Raw genomic sequence first — 22,249 nt, forward strand, 5'->3', positions numbered from 1 at the left:
CCGGGCCGGGGGCCAAAGCGAAGATCACAGTGGGTAAATGATTGATCCCAGGGAGCAAAGGGCTGGCGCAGGGCTGGGGGGATCCCTGCAGCCTCCTGCTCACACCCCAGGGGGAATTTCCCTTCCCAAAATACACCCCAGACCAAGGGTTGGGGTCCCCCCACAAAGTCCCCTCCAGGCAGGACCCGGCATCACCCCCAGCACTGTCACCCCCCCCACACACACTTAGAAAGTCAGTGTTACGGGGTGCTGGGGTGGGCACAGCCAATTCCAGGGGTGCAGGACCCCCGGTGCAGCCCTGCGGGTGGACACCAGGACACCCGTCTGGGGAGGACGTGACCACCAGTGCTGGAGTGTAGTCAGTGGCCCATGACCAACACCCATTTCTAATGCAGACGCAAGAGGCTTTTTGCATTAAAAAAAACGGGGAGGGGGCTGCCAGCATCACATCAGCACCAGTACCCCCAGTTTTACTGGGCTGGGGTGCTCCCTGTGACCCCAACATTTTGGGGAGAAGCCAGAGAACTGAGCAACTCAGGGCAGGGGACACGGAGCCCAAACATCCCTGCTCATAAACCCTCCGAGCTCATAAACCCCGGGCAGCACCAACACCCAGCCCAGGCTGGTTGCAAAAGGGTCACAGTCCGTGTCCCCCTGTCCCCAGCAGCCTGTCCAAACACAGCCCTGGCCCTGTCACCTCCCAGCACCAGTTCAGGGATGGTAATGGAGCCCCAGGATGCCGTCAGGAGGCTGCACCCGCCCGCACTGCTGCAACCCTGTGCTGATACCGACCTGCCCGGAATGGGATGTGGGGTCTTAAAACAGTGTGTGAGATGTGGGGTGGCTCAGGTGGGGACAGAGCCATGGAGAAGAGGAGGAGAAAGGAGGAGAAGAGAAGGAGAAAGGAGGAGAAGAGAAGGAGAAAGGAGGAGAAGAGAAGGAGAAAGGAGGAGAAGAGAAGGAGAAAGGAGGAGAAGAGAAGGAAGGAAAGGAGGAGAAGAGAAGGAGAAAGGAGGAGAAGAGAAGGAGAAAGGAGGAGAAGAGAAGGAGAAAGGAGGAGAAAGAAGGGCAGGCAGGGACTCCTCTGCCACCCTCCCGTGCATTCTGATGGCAGTGACCCGGGGAAGTCCCCGTCCCCAGCCCGGGCCAGCCCCTGGCTCACACCATTTCCACCATAAATACACAAACGGAGAGCAGGAGGATAATTATTAATGTGAGTGCCAGAGCTGCAGCCTGGCAGGGAGCAAATCGCCCCCACGCTGCACTCGTCAGGGGTGTGTTGGCCAACATGGGGCTGCAGAGGTGCACGCCGCCCTCATTAGCGCTAATTAATGCTTGAGGAGGATAAACCCGAGACTCCGCATCTATCAGCCTCACCCGACACCGGCAGTGGCTCCTCCGCCACCTCCACGCGAGCACCACAGACGCACCGTCCCTCTTGGACTACTTTATTTGGTAAAACTCCAAAAACCCCCCATGGCTGGAGCTCCCCCAGGACTCCCCTCCCTGAGGAGCGCGCTGTCCCGCTGGGCTCCGGCACCCCGATAAAATCCTCCCCGACTCCGCGCCCACACGTGTCACCCCAGAAAGGTCCTCCTGCCATCGCCCTCCGCTTCCAAAACCACAGCGAATCGAAAAGAACCAAAAAACAAAACCGAAAGCAAAAATAAAGGTACTGAAGACAACGGTGAAGAGTGGATCCAGGGCAGCGCTACTGCTGGGTCACCCAGTAAAGCCCAGTCTAGGGGCAGCAGCCGAGTCCACGGGATTCGGGAATTGACGCAGGCAACGCCACGGTGCCTGGGTGACACCCCCGAATATCCCCTGCCAGACCCGTTCCCTGCGTCCCCTCGGTCCCCGAGCTGCGGGTGGGACAAGATTCTCTTGCTCGAGGCGGGGGAAAGGATCCCCAGATCTTGCTAATGGATGCGGGTCAGCTCCTCCACGATCTTTATCAGGTCGTCCACGGTGGCTTCTCTCTTCATGCCGCTGCCGTCGTCGATCTGCGAGGAGAAAAAGGTATCAGAGCACGGGCTGAAGAACATTCTCGAATTATTGCCTGGTGGGAAGGCGGGAGTTTAGGGTTTACTGGTTTAGCTCAGCCTGGATGCCTGCGCGGGGTCGTCTGGAAAGGGTTAAAGCTCACGCCACCCATCTCACCTGCAAATTCGCCACCACCTCCTGCATCTTGGGCCTGCTGATGTCCAGGAAGCTTTCGATCAGGTCGCCGTCGATGAAGCCCGTCGCCGGTTCTGTCTTGCGTTCGGTGTGAAATGATCTCCAGGTGTTGCCGTCAAGGAGCCAAACCCATGGGGAGGAACAGCTGACAGGCACACCAACAGCCTGACAGTGCTGTCGCAGGATTTAAGCCACGTTTTAGGGCTGGTTTTAGCCAGGTTTAACCTCAAACGCTGCGAGATAAACTCTCTGCCACAGGCACCTTCTCTTTGAGCTCAAAGCCCTGGGCACACTGCAAACGTGCTCCCACCAGAGACAAACCCAACACCCCAGCCCACACCCGGTTCAGGCCGAATTCACGAGCCAAACCCCGGAACTGACTGGCCCAGGCTCTCAGCTGGACTACAGAAGGATATAAGGAGTGTTCAATCTTGCCCACGCTCTTGATGACTTTGTTCAACCTGTTCTGCATGTCCAGCAGGAGGTTGTACCAGCTCTCCGACAGCGAGGTCACCAGCCCTGCAAAGGGGGAGAACAGAGATGAAGGTGCTGGGCTCATCCCAGTAGCTCCCAGTAGGTTGCTGGGACTGGAGTTGAGCTCAGAGAGCTGGGATAAGGAATAACCAGCGCGTTTTCCTTTCCTGGAAGCAATTTGGGGAGAAAAGGAGGTTTCTGAGGGGAGCACGGCACAGAGTGGGGAACACGGGGGCACGAGGGAACCCCATCAGTGGGGACAGGGACCTGCCACCCCCAACCCGGGGAACCCTCACCCTTACCGATCATGCCGTTAACCGTGCCGAAGAGAACCGAGCCCTGTGTTGGCGTGGACGTCTCGCCCAGGTTCTGCATGACCAGGGAGCCATGACAGAAAACGTTGACGAACTCTCCCAGGTGGGACAGTCCCACCTCCTGCAAGTGCTGACGCTCCTCGTCGGTGGTGGCCGCGCTGAAACACAAAGTGCCCGGCTCGGGATGTGCTTGGGAGACGGAAAAGCTCCCCCAGTTCTCCCCTCGCTGCTTTTGGAGCTAGGGACGCTCCTCCCAAGCTGACACACATCTCCACGGAGTGTGGAGGAGACCAGAAGCTCCCGTCACTGCGTCCCTCCCGTCACGCGCTGTCACAACCCCCCGGCAGCCAGCTCACCTGTCCTTCTGGCACACGAACAAGTTGAAAGCGTTCTCTGCTCCCAAGAAGTTGTCGTCGTCCAGGATTTCCACGGCGCTCATCCAGTTTGGATTGAAGTCCCGGGCAATCTGGAAGGGGACAAGAGAAGTGGAAAAGTGCCCAGATGGATCTTCATCCCACCCCCAATGTCCAGGTGGGATCCGGTCTGTCCCTCTCTGCTCCAGATGAAGTGAAAAAGGCACCGAGGACCTTTGGGAGGTGGCCCTGACCTGAGTGGCACGTGGGACAATGCCAAGACACTCCCTGGGCAAACGCAGCCCGTGCCAAAGCCATGCCCAGAGCCACTCGAGTGATTTAAAGCGCACAGATTGTCTCGGTGCCTCCAGCTACGCCGCGTTTGCTGACAGAGAGGCAGCGACAGCAGCACTGAGCCGTTCCAGCTGCCCAGATGGCAGCTCCACCCTGGCAGGCAGCAACCGCGCACCAGCACCCGCTCGTCCCCAGGTTCCTGATTCATTGCCTGATTCCTGGAAGCCCGGGGATCTGTCCCCCCAGTAACCACAGGGATCTGCCTAAAAACACATCCAGGTGACGCTGCACAGCCCTACAGCCTGGTCTTCAAAGGTGGGGTGAGCCAGGCTCAGTCTTTTATCACCTTAAACACCGTTTTCCCTCCCCACAGCCTCTCGCAAGGGGCCTCACGAGCTCCCAGCATGCCTTCGAGCAAGACTATTTAACAGCATCGATACCTCCTCAAAGTTTCCTTCCATGGGCTTGTAGGCCAGGAGGAGGACGGAACGCATCAGGTCTCCCACGAGGATGAAGTCGCCCTTGGTCTTCAGGTAGAGCGCCATGATGTTGTTGTAATGGTTGCACTCCGTGCGCAGCTCCTTCTCCGCCGTCCACTCGTACAGGCGCACCTGAGGGGAAGGACAGAGCTCTGAGCCAGCCAAAATGCGCTCCCCAACAGAGATCGGGGACATGGAGCAGCTTCCAGCTTGGAAACGCACCCAAAAAATAAATGAGGGTGTTACGAGAGCCCTACCGTGCTGTTGATGCTGGCTAAGAGCTTCCCGTTGAACTCCACCATGGAGTACACAGCGCCCTTCACCTCCTTCTCGGCCAGGCTCTGCAGCTTCCCTGGAACAAACCCGTTATCGCCCCATTATTTGTCCTGCTCACCCAAAAGTGTAAGCCCAGGAGGTTCAAAACAAAATCACTCTCCCTAGAAATGTCTCGGAGGATCTGTGGGCAGGTAACGCAGGAGTGACATAAATCATAGAATGTCCTGAGATGGAAGGATCAAGGATCATCGAGTCCAACTCCTGTCCCTGCACAAGACAACCCCAAAATTCACACCATGTGTCTGAGGGTGTTGCCCAAATGTTTCCTGAACAGTGTCAGGCTTAGGGCTGTGACAGCTCCCTGGGGAGCCTGTTCCAGCACCCTCTGCGTGAAGAAACTCTTCCTCATGTTCAACTGACCCTCCCCTGGCACATCTTCTGCCATTCCCTGGGGTCCTGTCGTGACCAGAGGGGCAGACATGCAAAACAAATCCCAAAATCCCACTCTGGCGAGGGATTCTTGGGCATCTGTAGGAAATGGGACGTGAGTTCTGTGGGGTCTGAGAAGCTCATCTTCGATCGTCGCCACGTGAGAACACCTTGTTCTTACCGTCAGAGTAGTGGAAGACGACGATGCGGCCCTGCTTGGGCTCTGCCTCCTCTGGATAGACCATGGCAGTGCCCACGATGAAGTAGGTGTTGGGGTCCTTGCCAAGCTTGCAGGAGACCAGGCTGAGGGCATATTCGTTCTGCAGAAACTGGTGAGCGTGAAGCACTGCGCACAGAGGGAGAAGGGAGAAAAACAGGGTCTTAAGACGTAGCCAAGATGCCTGCCTGGAGATCCCCTCTCCTGTTCCCCAACACCTTGTGCCATCAAAAAAAACCACACTTTGTCTTAAAACTATGTCCTATGGTGGATACTCCTCTAGAAAAAATGCTTTGACTGAAGGAAACCTGCAAGATCAGAGATGTCTGTGAGTCTATGAATCATGGAGTCATAGAATTTTGGTTGGAAAAGCCCTTCAAGATCATCAAGTCCAACCGTTGCCCCACCTCTGGCACTGCCCCATGTCCCTGAGAACCTCATGTCCATCTGTCCAACCCTCCAGGGCTGGTGACTCCAGCACTGCCCTGGGCAGCCTGTTCCAATGCCCCACAGCCCTTTGGGGAAGAAATTGTTCCCCACATCCAACCTCAACCTCCCCTGGTGCAACTTGAGGCCGTTTCCTCTGCTCCTGGCGCTTGTTCCTGGGGAGCAGAGCCCGACCCCCCCTGGCTCCAAGCTCCTTTCAGGCAGTTCAGAGATCAGAAGGTCTCCCCTCAGCTCCTGTTCTCCAGCTGAACCCCCAGGTCCCTCAGCCGCTCCATCACACTTGTGCTCCAGCCCCTCACCAGCTCCGTTCCCTTCTCTCAACTCACTCCAGCACCTCAAGGGCTTTCTTGGCGTGAGGGGCCCAGAACTGACGCCCAGGATTCGAGGTTTGGCCTCCCCAGTGCCAGTACAGGGGGACAATCCTCACCCTGGTCCCAGTGCAGATCCCAAGTCTCAGCCACACGCTGACGGGCTTGTGCTGGAGGAGAACACTGGCCTAGGGTAGGGCTGGCATTTGGGACTGGTACCTTCGAAGGTGTGCTGGTCTATGATGAGCAGGTTGTGCACCTCCACCTCCTCGCCGAAGGACGTCTCATGTGGCGCCGTGCTGCTGGAGAACAGCTTGCTGGTGCTCACGCTGCTGGACAGGGCCTAGGACACAGGGAACGGAACAGAACAAAAATAAACACCCTCACGCCGTTCCATGTGGGCTGAGGCAACTGGGGAGGGGAGAATGAACAGGAGAGGAGGTGGAACAAGGAGCTGTCTGGGCCTGAGTGAAGGGATACACTCCCTGCGCCAACAGCGGCAGGTGACATGCGTGGCAGGGCTGGCAAAGCATTAACAAGAGTTTATAAAGTCTTGTGCCTGGATCCCTGGGAGAAAGAAACCACTTGAGACCCAACAGATGCCTGTACAGGAAGACCGATGGAGCAGTACCCAAAACCAAAAGTGATCTGACAGAACAGCGAGCAGCACAGAGCCCTCCTCACCCCCACGGACAGATCTCACCACCCCATCTCCTCCCAGGCTGCCAAGGGGAGCGTTTGCACTCAGATAAAAGGAAAAATCCGCATCACGGTTTGGCCTGAGGAATAGGAAACAGAGCAGCTGCCTCTCACCTGGGTGCTGGCGCTGGGCCGGAGCGCTGTGGTGCCCCCGCTGGCATCCTGCACCTCGATGCGGCTGGAGAGCACGCCGAAACACTGCGAGACCTCTTGGTAGCAGATTTTCCTGCGGAAAAAGCAGCTGTGTGAGTGGGAGAGCCAGGAGAGGTCACCTTGAGGAGATCACAGAGGCTCTGGAGACAAGAGACAGAGCTGTTCAATTCAGCCTGTGTGTTGAGCATACAGCAGGGACGCTGACTGCAAAAATCTGTCCTCAGCCCTGTTCCACGTGCGGGCTCCTCAAACCAGGCTCCCTCCTCCCCCGGCTCAGCTCACCTGGGCGATTCGTAGAGGGGAACCGTGCGGATGTGCAGCTTCTGGATCTCATCAATGGTGCCGATTGTCAGGGTGCTGTTGTTGGCCAGTGCCAAGCTGTACAGGGGGGAGAAAAATTAAATCAATGAGCAATGACACTTGTAAGGTGGGTGACACAGCAAGACCTCCCTGTCCTCTGCAAACTGCTGATCCTGGATCCCCTTGCTTGAGGCGCTGGAGAGAGTTCAGAGAAGGGAACAGAGCTGGGGAAGGGACTGAAGCACAAGTGTGATGGGAGCGGCTGAGGGACCTGGGGGTTCAGCTGGAGAACAGGAGCTGAGGGGAGACAGGAATACAAAGAAACGGCCTCAAGTTGCGCCAGGGGAGGTTGAGGTTGGAACTGGGGAACAATTTCTTCCCCAAAGGGCTGTGGGGCATTGGAACAGGCTGCCCAGGGCAGCGCTGGAGTCACCATCCCTGGAGGGGTTGGACAGATGGACATGAGGTTCTCAGGACATGGGGCAGTGCCAGGGGTGGAGGAACAGTTGGACTCAATGATCTTGAAGGCCTTTTCTAACTAAAATGATTCTGTGATTCTACGCTTCTGTGATCCCAGGACGCCCTTTGCAGTGTCCAAACCTCTCCCGCCCCACGTCACGCATGGTGAGGCGCAGGCTGACCTGTCAGGATACCCATCGGAGTTGAGGGGACACATGTAGTTCACTTCCTTCAGGTTGACGTTGGAGAAGACCAGCTTGTGGTTGCTGCTGTAGATGACGGTGGGCCGGTCAGAACAGGCGAAGACGTTGGTGGTGGAGAGAGAGCGGAATGTCCTCAGGACAGTGGGCTGGGTCCCAAGGGTCACCTTCTTTCGGTCACTCAGCAAACCTGCAGAAAAGGAGCACTGGTGTTGGGAGATGCCACAACAGAGCTCGGAAGAGCAGGATGGCCGAGTGCAATGCAGCTGCAAGACCTTGGGAAGGAATGAGGGTGGGGAAATCATTGTGCTGTCGGCAAAGGAGCCCACTGGAGAAATCCAGCAACTCCCAGTGGCCACGGCCAGTCCCACAAACCCGTCACAGTGAAAAAGTCAAGAAAAAGAGCAATATCTCCAGAAGGATGAAAGAAAATCCGTCAAGAGAGTACGAGAGCAGGAGATCAGCCGGGCCAGTCACCTGTCTCGAGGCTGAGGCCGAAGTAGAAGAGAGCTCCGTCCCCCAGGGCACACAGGAGGTAGTGGCTGCTCTCAAAGGTCGTCATCAGGATGGAGCGAGGGATAATTTCTGCAGGGAGGAGGAGATGAGAAGGTTGATGTCCCTCACAACACAGGTCAGGGACCGCTGCCACCCCCCGGGACACCCCTACCTCCTCCCAGCATCTCTTTGTGCAGCAGCTCAAACGAAGGCAGCCTGAGGATGCGGGCGGAGATGTCGGTCCAGAGCCCGATGGCGCAGAGCGGGGACATGCCGTTTGTGTCCCCCAGAGGGGTGATGTCCAGGCAGGCCACTTCGTGCTCCATTTCTGTGCAGCTGGCAAGGAGGAGGAAGCAGACAGAGGTGTCAGTCTTGAGCACAAATGGCCAAATCTGAAAGCTCTCAGGTCACGATGAACAACGTGCACCCACCTGATCTGCCGGAGCTCCTGAGGCCGGATCTCCAGGTAGTAGAGCGCTCGTCCCACAGCCACCACCACCTGGCTGCTGTTACAGGAGGCCACGCTGATGTTCTTGCCATTGGGCTCTTTCCACTCACTCACCAGGGCTTTGGGTTCTTGGCTAACGAGTCTGACAGAGGCAGAGGTGATCTGGGGAGAGAGAAAACACCTTTGTTCAGCGCCAGAATGCCACATCACTCCTGACATCAGCCCCGGAAAGCACTGCAAACCCTCCTCCGGATAAACAGCACAGATCTATGTCAGCGCCACAATCAATACAGGTTGTAGGGTCACCACAAGGTGACATATCTGCATTTCCCTAGAATTTGCATTACCTGGATCAATTGCTGATGCGCCACGTTGCCGCAGAAGAAAGTCTGCTGATCATCCACAAACCCTGTGAGCTCCGTTTCTTCCACCTCCTCTCCATTTAACATCAAAACCCTGAAAAGGAAAGGCAGCTCCTGTTATATCATGCTCCCACATGTGGCCGAGAGCCTGGCTCAGCATTAAGCCCAGCTTACCTGGTCTGACCCACAAAGGACAGCACCAGCATGTTGTCTGTCTCACGGTGAGCATCTGACCTCAGGGGCCATAAACCTGCGACAAAGAGCAGCCACGTTTGCCCACTGTGAATACTGTAAAAGCAAGTGGGTGGTGGCAAGTCCCCTGTCACACACCCCAACCTCACACAATGCGTCCCCAGCTGGGCCTCCTTGGGCTGTGAGTTGTTTTTGAGAGCACGGAACAGCTCACGCACCTTTAATTCCCGGCAGGTCGATGCTGGCGTGTTCGTGGATCCCGATGCCGTTCCGGATGATCCGCAGGGAACCCTCTTTAAATGCGCCTGAGCACGTGACCAGCTGGAGGAAAAGCAGATGATCTTTGCCAGCCGTTACTGGGAGGGTTCCCCACTCCTCAGAGGGATGTGCTCTCAAAAGCAGTTTTTTGGCAGCTGATCTTTCCCCACTGCGTAAAGGCAACCGCAGCCTCCCTGCTCACACCGCTCTTCAGCGCAAAACCTCAAAACCATCCCTGCACCTGGATGAGACTTTGAGACTCTCCTTTTCCTCCCGTGGACAACCCCCGTGCACATCCGGCTGCCCCAAACATCCCCAGTGCTGAGAAAAAAGCAGAATGCACATTACCTGCCCTTGGCCTTGTCTTTCCAGGTCTACCACACACATGTCGACGATGGGCCCCAGGTTGGTGAAGGTCTCCATGGCCACCACGTAGGAGCCTTGCTCGTTGCTGTCCACGTTGAGCTACGAATAAATGCAATCGTCGGCTTTTGACAAGCAAAACCGAACAAGTGGAAAGGGCATAGGGCAGAAAGAAAGCGAAATGTACCCACATACACATCTCAAGGCTGTGGTGAAAATAAATATGTACAAAACCCTGTCTGGACACACAACTAAGGCAGAAGACAGTTGTCACGTACCTTCACAAGCTGCGAATCGCCAAGGCGAGAGCCAACAAACACAACTCCGTTGTCCAGGTAGGTCAAGCACTCTGCAATGGATGTCTGGGGATTGAGGAGATGCGGATGAAGCACCGTGGGCACAACAAGGACCCGGTGGCACCCCGCACACACCACAGCTCAGCTGCAGCCCAGCGGGAAGGCTCACGAGGGGAATTTCATCCCTTCACAAAACCCACAGAGAGTCCAAGCGTCTCCCAGGGACAGCGCACGAGCTCCAGGCAAAGCCCCAGGCACGCGGTGCAGACTTCCAAATGCCCAGATAAAGAATTTCCCAGCGACCGAGAGTTCAGAGACGTGACAACATGACGCATCCCCCCACTCCGCACTCCAAAAGTGTCACCGTTCCTGCCACCCGGGAGAAGTGACAGGGACGCGTCCCACCTCGCCGAGCAGCTCCACGCGCAGGTCCTTCAAGGTGACGGTGCCGTCCATCTGCTCCTCCTTCTCCAGCAGCAGCATGAAGAGCCGCCCTTCCATGTCCCCCAGCAGGTAACGGGACCCGTTGGGATCCACGCGGTTGTGGCACACGATCGTGCTTTGCTGCACGGAAAGGAGGAGGGAATTTTTATTAGGAATCTGTTGAAATCACCCCAAAAGGGCGTCTCATCCAGCAAGGACCATCTGTGTGCACATCATACAAGAACAACCACATCCCAGGCTGCTTCAATAAACTCTATCGGTGAACACAACCAGAATGTGGGGTTAAACATTCTCAGTTTGGTCACTAGGAACTGCCTCATGCGCCTAAATTAAATTCCACATCATTAGCATGTTCACAGCCCATGAATCACACTATCAGAAAGCCTGTTTTCCCCATGCTGGGCTTTCCACAGATGCAGGGATGTTATTTGGGAGCTGCATCTCCAGCCCCCAGCCCTGCAGACGTTTTGCTCTGTGCACTAGATGCTGCCCGGCCTCCTGTCAATGTATTTGCTTTAAAATCCTGATTTTCGCAGATCTTTATTCCTGACCTCGAGTACAGACGGGCTTGTGCTCTGCTCACAGGTCAAGGCTCAGATCCGTATGTCAGCTCTGCCTGCTCCAAAATAAGACTTTCCATCACAGAGCACCACCATTCACAACAATATTTGTATTTCTTTACCAAAGATTTATAGCTCTTTTCTAATCTGGCATTATTTCCATTTTTAAAGGACCTTCTGGTCCCAGGTCAGGTCTCTGCCGGCCGCACCATTTGTGCTTCCTGTGGCATTTAAATGTGGGCACCGTCCCGTTCCTCTTACAGAAACCACAAGCTCAGCTTCTGACACAAACTCTCTGAGTCTTTTTTTTGCTTCTGAACACGTGTCCCAATCATACACCGGTGGACTCGAGTCTGCTGCCTGAAATAAAACCCGGCTATGGCCTGGCCACATGCCCAAGCTGCGTGCTGCCTCCTAATTAATCCCATTTTCTGGGGCCCAAATGAGATTTTACTGTTATTGTGGCATTTCTGAGCACTCCACGCAGAGCAGAGCCACACGCTGCGGCACAAACACGCGTACAAGCATCACACACATCCCTCAGTCCCCAAAAAACATCATACTCACCAAACCTCTGTGAGTTTTGGGAGTAAGTGGCCCTATTGGGCTACACCTGGAGACATGCGTGGTTTAAATTCATGGAGAAATTCCACAAGATGCACTTTTAGAACCCATCAGTCACTCACCTTGATGATGGGTGGAGCTATGGCGAGATATTTATCTCCGTTGTGATAGGTGATGGACTCCTGCCCGATGATGATCGCGCCTCCAAAAGGCTCCGGCACTGCGCAAGGGGGAAGACAAACATTTAATTTATCAGGGAACCTGTACAGCACGATGAGAAGGAAGATCTTTTCTAAAAGACTAACCTGCGATGACCATGGAGGCTTCGGCCTCTACGTTCTCCTGTTTCCAAGGCCCCTTGTTAAACTCCTTCTCGCGCAGAGACACCTCGTACGTCTTGACGTGTCGACCCTGAGGGTCCTGAAAGAGAAGCCACAGACGGTGACGTGCGCTAACGACATCTCGTCCGCTGCAGAAACACCAGCGAGCTGCCGCTGTTCCACCCTGCCCACCCCTCTTCAGCCTTCCCCAAACCGCACACGGGGCTCAACACCCACCACAACGCTCTGCCCAGGTTGATCTGCATCTTGAACAACCTCTGAAGAAACCCCTGTGCCAAAAAAAAAAAGGCTGGAAACTATTTTATTGCATTTTTAGGCATCGCCACCACCTCCAGCTCCACGTTCAGGGATTGGGGTGGCAGAGCAGCTGAGCTCCTGCCTCAGCACTCCTCTCGCCTTCCAGTCCTTTTATGTCTCAAAAGCTGAGATGAGGCTCTAAATCACAGCGAGCTGGGTTTTCTTAGGCACTACTTCAAAAGAGCTGTTCAGTTTTTTATTTACTATGCCTCTCCGCTTTCCAGATCGGAGGAAAAGTGTCGTTTTTTTGCACCTCCTGGCTCACGCCTCGCAGCCTCTGCCGCTTGGCAAACAAACCTCCTCCCCAGCAGAGCTCCGGAGCCTGGAATTGTGGCAAAGCCCAGCGGTGCAGCCGCGAGGGAAGCGAAGAGCTGAGAGAGAAGGGGACGGCAGGAGGAGAAACAGCTCTGCCGGGAGGAGAAAGTTGAAATTAAAATGGCAGCGGAGTCATTAATGAAGCTTTGGATGTTTCTGGACCTTTTTACTCCGCACCACAGCAGCTTTCAAGAATATTTCTTTTTTAAGCGCTTCCCCTTTTTGTGGTGTCTTCCTTTGGTTTCAGACCTACACCAAAATTATCTCAGACACTGATATTCAATTGAGTCCAAATCGTGTGATAATGAGTAATAAATTGAAAAGGAATCAAAGCAGCAGCTTGGAAACGTTCCCCTCTCCACACACACCCAGGGACCAAAACAAAGCGAGACTTATGTAGAGCCTAATGAGTCAGAACATAGATCTCGCTCCTGCTACAAGGATCAAGTTCATATCGAGTGTTAGATGCAAAGCAAGCTGTTAATTTACTCTTTATTTGTATAATACATGTTTATAGTCAATGAGCTCTTAATAGATTTGCTCTGATTTAATCTGTAAAGATGTCAGATGTTGAGATAAGACCTTTCTTTATTACGCTCCTGAGCACTGAGTGGAAACCGCTGTGCTCCCATCCCCACCCTGACACCGAACTCAAGAGTTTGTCCAAATTACCATCCCTCTCTGCCTCAGTTTCCCCAGCACGTAACAGCAGCGGCACTAAGCAAACTCAGGGGTACGCTCAGCACCTTCCGGAGCAGCACGCTCATGTTTATAACAAATAAACTATCAGCAAATTTGCTCTAAAAACAAGAAAAACTCCTTTGTTTTTTCCAGGTAACCAAACCCCTCCTTATTTTCTTATTTTTTACGCACACTGTCAGACCGTTAAGTGTCTGCGAGGTGGGGAGGACACGTGACAGGTGAGGACACATCTCAGCACGCTGAGGTTTGTTGAGGTGACAAGGGAGAGCACCTGCCACCCACAGGACAGGGGACAAGCACTGTCCCAACCCCTGGTCACCTGGTGACAAAGTGATTTTTTGCCTCCTCTCACTGTCAGGGGGGTCAGCAGCACGCACCCCTCCTGAAAATAATAATAGTGAACTCGATATAGACAGGGAACAATCAAGTTGCTGCAGCTGTGTGGTTTGTAGCAGCAAATTCACACCGTGAGAGCTACGAACTACATTAAAACTGAACTAAATTCACACCAGGGCCTGCGCTGCCATCCCCACTCGGCCCAGGCTAAGCTTGACTTTGACAAAGCAAAGATAATCCCTCGCTCAGCCAGCACAGCAAAGGCTCTTCGGTTCAAAACAAGCGTTCAGAGAAACGCTGCGTCTGGGACAGAGCACCCGGGCGATCGGAGAGGTTCCAGCCCCTCTTCACACTCCTGACGGGCCTTTCAAATCCCAAATAAAATCCCAAATAAAGACATACTGTTGGTTTTTTTTAAGAGGAAGGCTCAAATCTCAGAGCAATGCCTGGCTCTGGCTCCAATCCACCTGCTCAGTGCTTGCTGGAGAGATCCACACTCTCCTCCCGGGCATTCTACAAGGGAAGGGTCCCATCCAAAGCACCGGCTGCCCAGCTCTCCAGTGGGAAAGCATTGCTCCCCTCTCCCAGAAACAGACAAAAAAGCAGCGCTAAGGAAAACAGACTTTCCTCAGCCGCACAACGAGCCTGCAGGAGCCAGAACCGTCTCTCGCTCGGCCCAAATCACTTTTTTCCATTGGTTGCAACACGCTCCTGCTGCTCCAAGGCCTTTGGAAAACCTTTAGGGACCCTGGCTGGTGCCTCAGAACAAGGTACCTGGTAGACGAAGCAGATGGTGGGAGCCTGACAGCCGTAGAGGAACTTGACGTCGATGACTTGGAGCTCCTCCAGGCGGATGTTAAAAGCTTTTAACTCCTTGTTCTCCCGGTCCAGGGGAATGACCTTGAAGAGGCCGTCGTAGAGCCGCAGGCCAATCATCCGGCACTCGGGGTCGATGATGCCGATGATGCCGGTCTCCGAGGGACGACCGATGCGATCCTGAGCGAGAGATCAGCAGAGAGGGAACAGAGAAAGGGCAAAGAGCGTCAGAAAAAGATTTGAGAATAGGAGATGTGAGTTACTGCCCCTTGGGTGAGGAAGGACTCTCTCCCAGCACGTTTAAACCGCCTGGCAAGGAAATGGTGATTCAGGCACCTCAGCAGCAGCTTTTCCACCCGAGAGGCAGGCAGAGCTCCCACAGTGCACAATTCCTCCCTCCCAGCCACCCTGAAACGGGTTTTCTAATGCCAGCTCTCTGCTGAATGACCTCAGAGAAGCCACAGCCACATTGCCGTCTCCGCTTTCTATCGCAAATGGAGAGCGACGTTCTCCCGCTGCTGTGAAGTGCTTTGAGCCTCACGGCCAAAAATCACCCTCTGAAAATCCAGCACCATTATCGGCCCCCACAGACAGGGTCTGATATCAGCACCTGCCATATGGCACAGGGCAGAACTGTGGCACGGGAAGATTAAGCCCTTTTCCCCCCAAAACATTAACGTGTTACTGAACTTGCCCACCTACGTCTCCTGCCCAGCTCCACCAACATTTGGTGGAAGCTCAGCACCTTGAAACAAAGGGAAGATGTTCTAGATGGAAATCATTTGGCTAATGACTGATTAAATCCAAAGAGACGTGAATTTCTGACCTGCTCACAAGGAGTGATTCTAATCCACATACACCAAAACAACAGAGGACATCTGTAGTTATTAACAACGTTGTACAGCCATGATGGTAACTTCAGAAGTTACTTTTCTGGTGTAAAGACCAGCCACAAAATATTGCAGAAGTCATCTCCCAGGGAAAGTCCTACCTTACACTGAGTTTTGAGGATTATTCTTTTTACAGTAGGAATATCTCAAATTAACCTTATTATTCTGCAAACTACCCTGCGAACAGAGTTGTAGCCGTGTCCCCAGTCCCTGAGCCCGAGACTGACTCCCCGCAAAAAAAAAACCCTCTGGAAATTCCAGTGGCAGCAGGTGAACCACACCGGAGTCAGCGGTGGGCAAATAATCACAAATAACAAGGCAGAAACCCCCCACCCTCCTCACCAGGAAGGTAAAACCGCCCCCGAGGACAGGAACTGGCCCCTTGGCGGTGCCACAGTTTCACCCACCTGCACGTTGCCGTGGGCGCGGGTGATGATGTCGATGCTGTCGCCGTTCTGCTTGTACTCCAGGATGCAGGCGTTGTACTTGGCCGTCAGGATGAACAACAAATCCTTGCTCTCCCCCTGCCAAAGCAAAGCAGCGTCATGAAGTTTGGGAGGGCAACAAGAGCCAGCAGCGCCACCCGCACACCCGTACCCCACTCCCCGCCCCACAGAGCACCCACCTTGGGGCGGAACAGCTCCATGACGGCGATCTTGCCATACATCCCCACCTCCTTGACGGGCCGCAGCCCCTCCGCCGTCACCACGTAGATCTCCAGGCGCGTGTTCTTGGCGATCAGCAGGTTCAGATCCTCTGCCGAGGTGAAGTGGCCTGGAAAATGGAGAGGAAAAATTGCCATTGAGTCGTACAAAGAGATGAGGCAGCACCTTGGGATGCTGTCACCATAAAATGTGCCAGAGTCTCCTGATATCGGGGGGGCTGGCCTGCACCCCCACAGCCACAGACTCAGAACCAGCACCCCCTCGGCTGTTGCACCCCAAAACTCCAGCACCTTTCTCCCACAACACCCAGACCCCTCAGCAACTGCCTTCCCTGAGCTCCGACTTCTTTTCCCCCACACCCCCTCCCTGCAACACCCCAAAACACCTCGCAACGGGACACAGAGACAGATGTCACCAAACCAACCCCCTGCTGCTCTCTAAGCTCCCCAGGAGCGCCTCTTCACCCCCACACCCCAAAATCCCACCCAGCTCTCAGAAACCTCAAGCCTGGCCCAGAGAAACCCCCTGCACCCCCAGGAACCTCAGCACAACCCCAGTGCCCCACATCACCGCCATGAACCTCAGCGTGCCCCCCAAAGAAACTCAAGACGCCCCCAGCTCCCGCAACGCCCCACAGCACCCCAAAAACCTTAGAGACCCCCAGCTGCCCCTTTACACGCCTATGAACCACAGCCTCTGCCATATCTCAGCACTCCCCAAAATACCGCGGTGCACTCACAGCCCTCCCACAATGGACTCAGTGAACCCCTCGGCTCCCCCCAGTGCCCCAACCGCCCCCTGAGTGCCCCCAAATCACCCCAGTGCCCCAAAACTCCCCCAATGCCCCACAACCCCGCCACGGGCCCCAGTGCCTCGCTGAACCCCAGGCACTTCAATGTCCCTCCGGTGCCGCCCACGGACCTCTTCACTGTCCCCCCAGCCCCCCGGTGTCCCTCAGCCCCCATCACTCCCACTCCCGCTCAGGCCTCGCCGCCACCGTTAGGCCCCGGGATCCCGGCGCCGCCCCGCCGCCAGTACCGGTGACACAGCCGTTCACGGCCGTCGGCTTCTGCGCCGTCACCACGTAGTTGTAGGACATGGCGGCGGCGGGCGGGGGCCGGTAAAGCGGAACAGAACCGGGACGGGGCCCGGACAGGACAGGGCGCACAGCGGGACCGCGGCCTCTCCGCCGCCACCCCCGCCTCTTCCGCCCGCCGCCGGAAGGAGCCACGCGGGGGCCGCTCTAGGCGGCTTGGAGGACCTGGAGGAGCAGACGAGAGGGCAGGTGGGGATGAGGGATCCTCCGGGGGTCTGTGCTTTGGGGGATCCCCACTTAGGGGTGCACCCCCTGATCCCCCCCAAACCCCGGGGATCCCTGCTGGGGAGAGGATGCTCCCACTCTGCTCCCACCCCGTACCCCCTACTTGAGGGGAGCAGCCCGTCTACTCCTTCCACTGCCCCCAGGGAAGGGGGGTGCACCCCCTGGTCCCCCACCACACCCCACGGGGGGTCCTCTCTGGGGAGGGGGTGCATCCACCCAGGTCCCACGCTGGCAGGTGGAACGCATCCACCTTGGTCCCCTCCACATCCCAAAAAGGGGGTCCCTGATGGGGGCTGCCCCCCTTTCCCTCTGCCCCAGGAGGGGGTCCCTGCTTTTCGGGGTGCTCCCACCCTAGCCACCCCCCCACCCCAGGATGGGCTCCTTGCTCAGGGCGATTCTTCCATCTTGGCCACCGTCGCCTCGAGGGGGTCCCTGCTGTGGGGTTTGTGTCCCTCCCCCAACCCCTTTTGGAGGCGGCACTGACCCCAGCTGCCCCTCTCTGATCACGCACCCCACATCCCGCCCCACGCCCCGCCGTCCCGTGCCAGGCCACGCTGTCCCCACGGGGCGCCCCAGTGGGACACCGGCCTGTCCCTGCCCATGGCGAACCTTGTCCCCCCGGCCCCCTCCGCTCCTGACAGACTTCGGACTCGGCGCCCAGGGCTGGGATCCTCCGCTGTCCCACCGCGTCGCCCGCATGGAGGTGAGACGGGGCGGCAGGGACCCCCTTGGCACCCCTCTGGGATCGGGGTGCCACCCCTGCCCCCCGCCACCGCCACCCCCTGTGCCCCCAGGTCCCCAAGAAGCTGGTGAACTCGGTGTCCGGCTGTGTGGATGATGCGCTGGCGGGGCTGGTGGCCTGTCACCCCGGGCTGCGGCTGCTGCAGGGACACCGCGTGGTCCTTCGCGCTGACTTGGCCGCCATCCGAGGGCGTGTGGCCCTGATCTCCGGGGGGGGCTCTGGCCACGAGCCCGCCCACGCAGGTGAGCCCCCGTCACTGCCGCCGTGTGCTGGTGGCCCCCGGCAGGTCCCCAAGTCCCCGTGTCCCCTCCGCAGGGTACATCGGGAAGGGGATGCTGACCGGTGTGGTGGCCGGTGCCGTCTTCACCTCTCCGGCCGTGGGCAGCATCCTGGCGGCCATCCGGGCGGTGACACAGGCTGGCGCAGGTAGGGTGGCACGGGGGGGGACAGGGGCTTCACCCCCCGCCGCGGCTTCACCCCTTGATGTGGCTTCGCCTCCTGACACGGCGTCACCCCCTCCCGTGGTGTCACCCCTTCCCGTGGCTTCACCTCCCCAGCCACAGTGTCACCCCCAGCCACAGTGTCACCCCCCCACCACGGAATCACCCCCCTGCTACGGTGTCACCCCAAACCACAGCAACATCCCCTCCCATAGCTTTACCCCTTGCCATGGTGTCAACCCCCCGGCATGGCGTCACACCCCCTGCCACAGTGTCATGCCAAAATCCCAGCATCACCCCCTGCCATGGTGTCACCCCCCTGGCCACACTGTCACCCGTTCCCCGCTGTCCCTGTCCCGCAGCCGGGACGCTGCTGCTGGTGAAGAACTACACCGGGGACCGGCTGAACTTCGGGCTGGCGCTGGAGCGGGCACGGGCCGGGGGGGCCGATGTGCGCATGCTGGTGGTGGGGGATGACAGCGCCTTCGCCGCCCCCAAAAAAGCGGGGCGCCGGGGGCTGTGCGGCATCGTCCTCCTGCACAAGGTCTGTGGGGGCTGTGGGTGCCCAGGGAGGGGGGGATTTTGGGGGTGAACAGTCCCCTCATCACCCGACGCTGCCCCATGGTAGGTGGCGGGGGCCATGGCCGAGGCGGGGGCCACCTTGGATGAGATCGTGGAGAAGGTGTCGGCAGTTGCCAAAGCCATGGGTACGTGTGTGGGACCCCGGGGGTGCTGTGCCGTGTCCCCCCCCATCCCTCGCATCCTCGGCACAAATCAGAGCGACCCCCAGCCCCAAATCCCAGCAGTTTCACCCCATTTTCCCTCCCCGCACAGGTACCCTGGGGCTCAGCCTGTCCCCGTGCAGCGTTCCCGGGTCCAAGCCGACCTTCCACCTGGCTGAGGATGAGATGGAGCTGGGGCTGGGTGAGGAGCTGCGCCCCTTCCGTGTCCCCTCAGTGTCCCCAATGGGGGCCGAGTGTCCCCTGTGCCCCGCAGGGCAGTGAGGTGACACCCCCCCATGTCTGCAGGGATCCACGGCGAGGCTGGTGTGCGCAGGATGAAGGTGAGGGGGGGGTTCAGCACCCACCCCCCAGCTCCCCGGGCCCCCCCACTCTGCCCTCACACTCCCCCTTGTCCCCTCCAGGTGCTGCCGGCGGATGAGGCAGTGGAGACGATGCTGGCGCACATGACGGACCCCTCCAGCGCCTCCCACCTGCCCCTGCGCCCCGGTGAGCCCCAAAACCCGCCGTGACCCCCCAGGCAGGGATCTCATCCCACTCCTGAGCTCTGGTGCCCCCCGGGGGTGTCTCACCCTGTTCCCCCCCGCAGGAGCCTCAGTGGTGCTGGTGGTGAACAACCTGGGCGGTTTGTCCTGCCTGGAGCTCAACATCATGGCTGGTGCAGCCGTGCGGCGCCTGGGTGAGTGTTTGGGGGGATTTTTGGGGCACATTTCCCTGGGTTTGGCCCTTCTGCTCCTGGGGACCCCCCCACCTCGCTGACAGACCCCCCCTGCGCCCACAGAGAGCCGAGGCATCCGCATCGCCCGGGCTTTGGTGGGTTCCTTCATGACGGCGCTGGAGATGGCCGGAGTCTCCCTCACCCTCATGCTGGTGGATGAAGAGCTCGTGGGGCTGATCGGTGAGCGGGAACGGGGGGACAGGAGGGTCCCCAGCTCCTGGGACAGCCAGGACATGCCTGTCACCTCCTGACACTCCAGACGCCCCCACCACGGCCGTGGCTTGGCCCAACCTGGCCGCGGCACCAGTGACGAGCCAGAGACAGGAGATACCGGCACCGACGGAGGAACAAGGGACCGTGCAGCACGAGGCCAGCACAGGTACGGGTGTCCCCAGGGTGCTTGAGTCCCCCGGGGGGCTGTCACCTCCCCGTGCCTCAGTTTCCCCGTCCCACAGGGCCCGGCGCAGCGCGGGTGCAGCGGGTGCTGGAGCGGGTGTGCGGGACCCTGCTCGACATGCAGGACAAGCTGAACGAGCTGGACCGGGCGGCAGGGGACGGGGACTGTGGCCACACACATGCCCGGGCTGCCCGAGGTGGGGCTGGCACCGCAGGGTGACATGGGATGGGGACTGGGGGGGACAGGGGATACCAGCCACCCCCTCCCAGAAGCGAGGTCCTCCCTGGATTGTACCCTTCTTGGGGAGCGGGGTACCCCAGGTTGTTCTTTCCAACAGGGTGCAGGATCTGACCCTTCCTGGGGGTCAGGGTTCCCCCCGACATCCCTTCCTGTGGGACAGGCTCCCCCCAAGTTGTCCCTTCCCAGGGTACAGGGTCCCCTCAGCTGTCCCTTCCTAGAGGACCCCCAGCCGTCCCTTTCTGGGGCACAGGGTCCCCTCAGTTGTCCCTTCTTAGGGGACAGGGGACCCCCAGCCATCCCTTTCTGGGGGACAGGGTCCCCACACCAAAGCCACAGTCCTGACACGTCTCTGTCCAGTGGCAGCTGCCCCAAAGCATTGGGGGAGAGTCCCTGCTTGTCCCCAAGGGACAGGGGACCCCTGGGACACTTTGGGGTCCCCAGTTCCTTCCTGCCTCTGTCCCTGCAGCCATCCAGGAGTGGGTGCATGCTGGGCCCCCCCCGGCAGCCCCAGCCCCGCTGCTCTCTGCCCTGGCTGACCTGCTACTGGAGAAGATGGGGGGCTCCTCCGGCGTGGTGAGCATGGGTACAGGGGGCGTGGGGCTGCCTCGTCACCCGCTGGGACCCCCACTGTGCCACCACCACAGGCAGTGACGAGGGACGGTGTCCTGGCAGCTCTACGGGCTGTTCCTGACAGCGGCCGCTCGGTCCCTGCTCAACCGTGATGACCTCCCGGCGTGGGCTGACGCCGTGGATGCCGGTGTCGAGGCGATGCAGCAGTGAGTGCCATGTGACCTCCCCGTCCCCTCCCCAGGATCCCCTGAACCCTCCCCAGAACCCCGTCCCCTCCCTAGGATCCCCATCCCCTCCACATTACCCTGACACCCCCTGCACAGGTACGGTGGAGCTGCACCAGGGGACAGGACGATGGTGAGCGTTGGGGACACAGGGCAGAGCCAGGGGTGGTGGCAGTGTCACCGCGTCTCCAATTCTCAGCTGCTGTCCCCAATTTCTCCCAGCTGGACCCACTGTGGGCCGTGGCGCAGGCTCTGGGCGCCCTGCGCAGCCCCGGTGCCCAACTGCTGCCGGTGCTGGCAGCCGCTGTGCAGGTAACAGGGCAGGGGGAAGCCGGGGAAATGGCGGGGGACAATGACCGACAGCCTGATTTTGTCCCCTGCAGAGCGGGGAGGCGGCAGCCGAGGCCACCAAGGAGATGGAGGCCGGGGCGGGCAGAGCCAGCTACATCGGCTCGGCGCGGCTGCTGCAGCCCGACCCGGGGGCTGTGGCGGTGGCGGCCGTGCTGCGGGCCGTGCTGGAGGGGCTGCAGGGGTGACAAGCCATCTGTCACCCCCCTGTGGCTCCAGTGTACCCCCAATAAACCTCTGTGGTCCCCTGAGCTACCCCAGAGCATCTGTCACCACGTGAGGGATGGGGCGACGTGGAAATTGGCTGGTGGGGATGGAAATGGTTCATCCAGGATGTCACCAGTTTGCCCAGGATGTGTCCCCAGGTGCAGGGGACAGGAGCAGAGATCCAGCTGATCCTGTGCTCCAGCGTGAGGAAGAGGAAGGAAGCAGCTGGGGCAGCCACGAGCTCTCCCCAGTGGGTGCTGGGAGGGGAAACCGCAGGGCTCACATGTCCCCGGGCACGGGGCTGGGAGGGGACGCTGGGAAGGGGACAACAGGGGACATGACGGAGCTGTCCCCACAGCACAGGGAGACCCTGAGCTG

At 58.3% G+C, this 22,249-nt stretch overlaps 2 protein-coding genes across 2 annotated transcripts; one reads left to right on the forward strand and one right to left on the reverse strand.

The window, feature by feature from the left end:
* Positions 1-1,432: 1,432 nt before the first annotated feature.
* Positions 1,433-17,129, reverse strand: DDB1 (damage specific DNA binding protein 1). The gene is made up of 27 exons (XM_065066350.1): positions 16,963-17,129; positions 15,885-16,033; positions 15,667-15,783; positions 14,328-14,549; positions 11,868-11,982; positions 11,685-11,782; positions 10,400-10,558; positions 9,977-10,060; positions 9,684-9,800; positions 9,296-9,398; positions 9,060-9,135; positions 8,871-8,979; positions 8,507-8,685; positions 8,248-8,411; positions 8,058-8,165; positions 7,563-7,770; positions 6,904-6,999; positions 6,583-6,694; positions 5,989-6,112; positions 4,979-5,143; positions 4,350-4,444; positions 4,054-4,224; positions 3,323-3,432; positions 2,955-3,124; positions 2,595-2,697; positions 2,161-2,284; positions 1,433-2,003 (listed from the first exon to the last, which is right to left on the reverse strand). The coding sequence occupies exons 1-27, from the start codon at positions 17,021-17,023 to the stop codon at positions 1,920-1,922; spliced, it is 3,423 nt and encodes a 1,140-aa protein (XP_064922422.1). The 5' UTR covers positions 17,024-17,129; the 3' UTR covers positions 1,433-1,919.
* An 11-nt stretch (positions 17,130-17,140) lies between these two features.
* On the forward strand, positions 17,141-21,915 carry TKFC (triokinase and FMN cyclase). The gene is made up of 18 exons (XM_065066415.1): positions 17,141-17,209; positions 17,887-17,948; positions 18,040-18,229; positions 18,303-18,413; positions 18,790-18,971; positions 19,056-19,134; positions 19,262-19,351; positions 19,456-19,490; positions 19,572-19,656; positions 19,757-19,846; positions 19,949-20,065; positions 20,145-20,264; positions 20,341-20,478; positions 20,989-21,095; positions 21,195-21,298; positions 21,416-21,449; positions 21,539-21,628; positions 21,700-21,915. The coding sequence occupies exons 2-18, from the start codon at positions 17,943-17,945 to the stop codon at positions 21,850-21,852; spliced, it is 1,731 nt and encodes a 576-aa protein (XP_064922487.1). The 5' UTR covers positions 17,141-17,209; positions 17,887-17,942; the 3' UTR covers positions 21,853-21,915.
* Positions 21,916-22,249: the final 334 nt, after the last annotated feature.

Source organism: Columba livia, chromosome 5 (assembly GCF_036013475.1).
Source record: "Columba livia isolate bColLiv1 breed racing homer chromosome 5, bColLiv1.pat.W.v2, whole genome shotgun sequence".
Taxonomy (NCBI): domain Eukaryota; kingdom Metazoa; phylum Chordata; class Aves; order Columbiformes; family Columbidae; genus Columba; species Columba livia.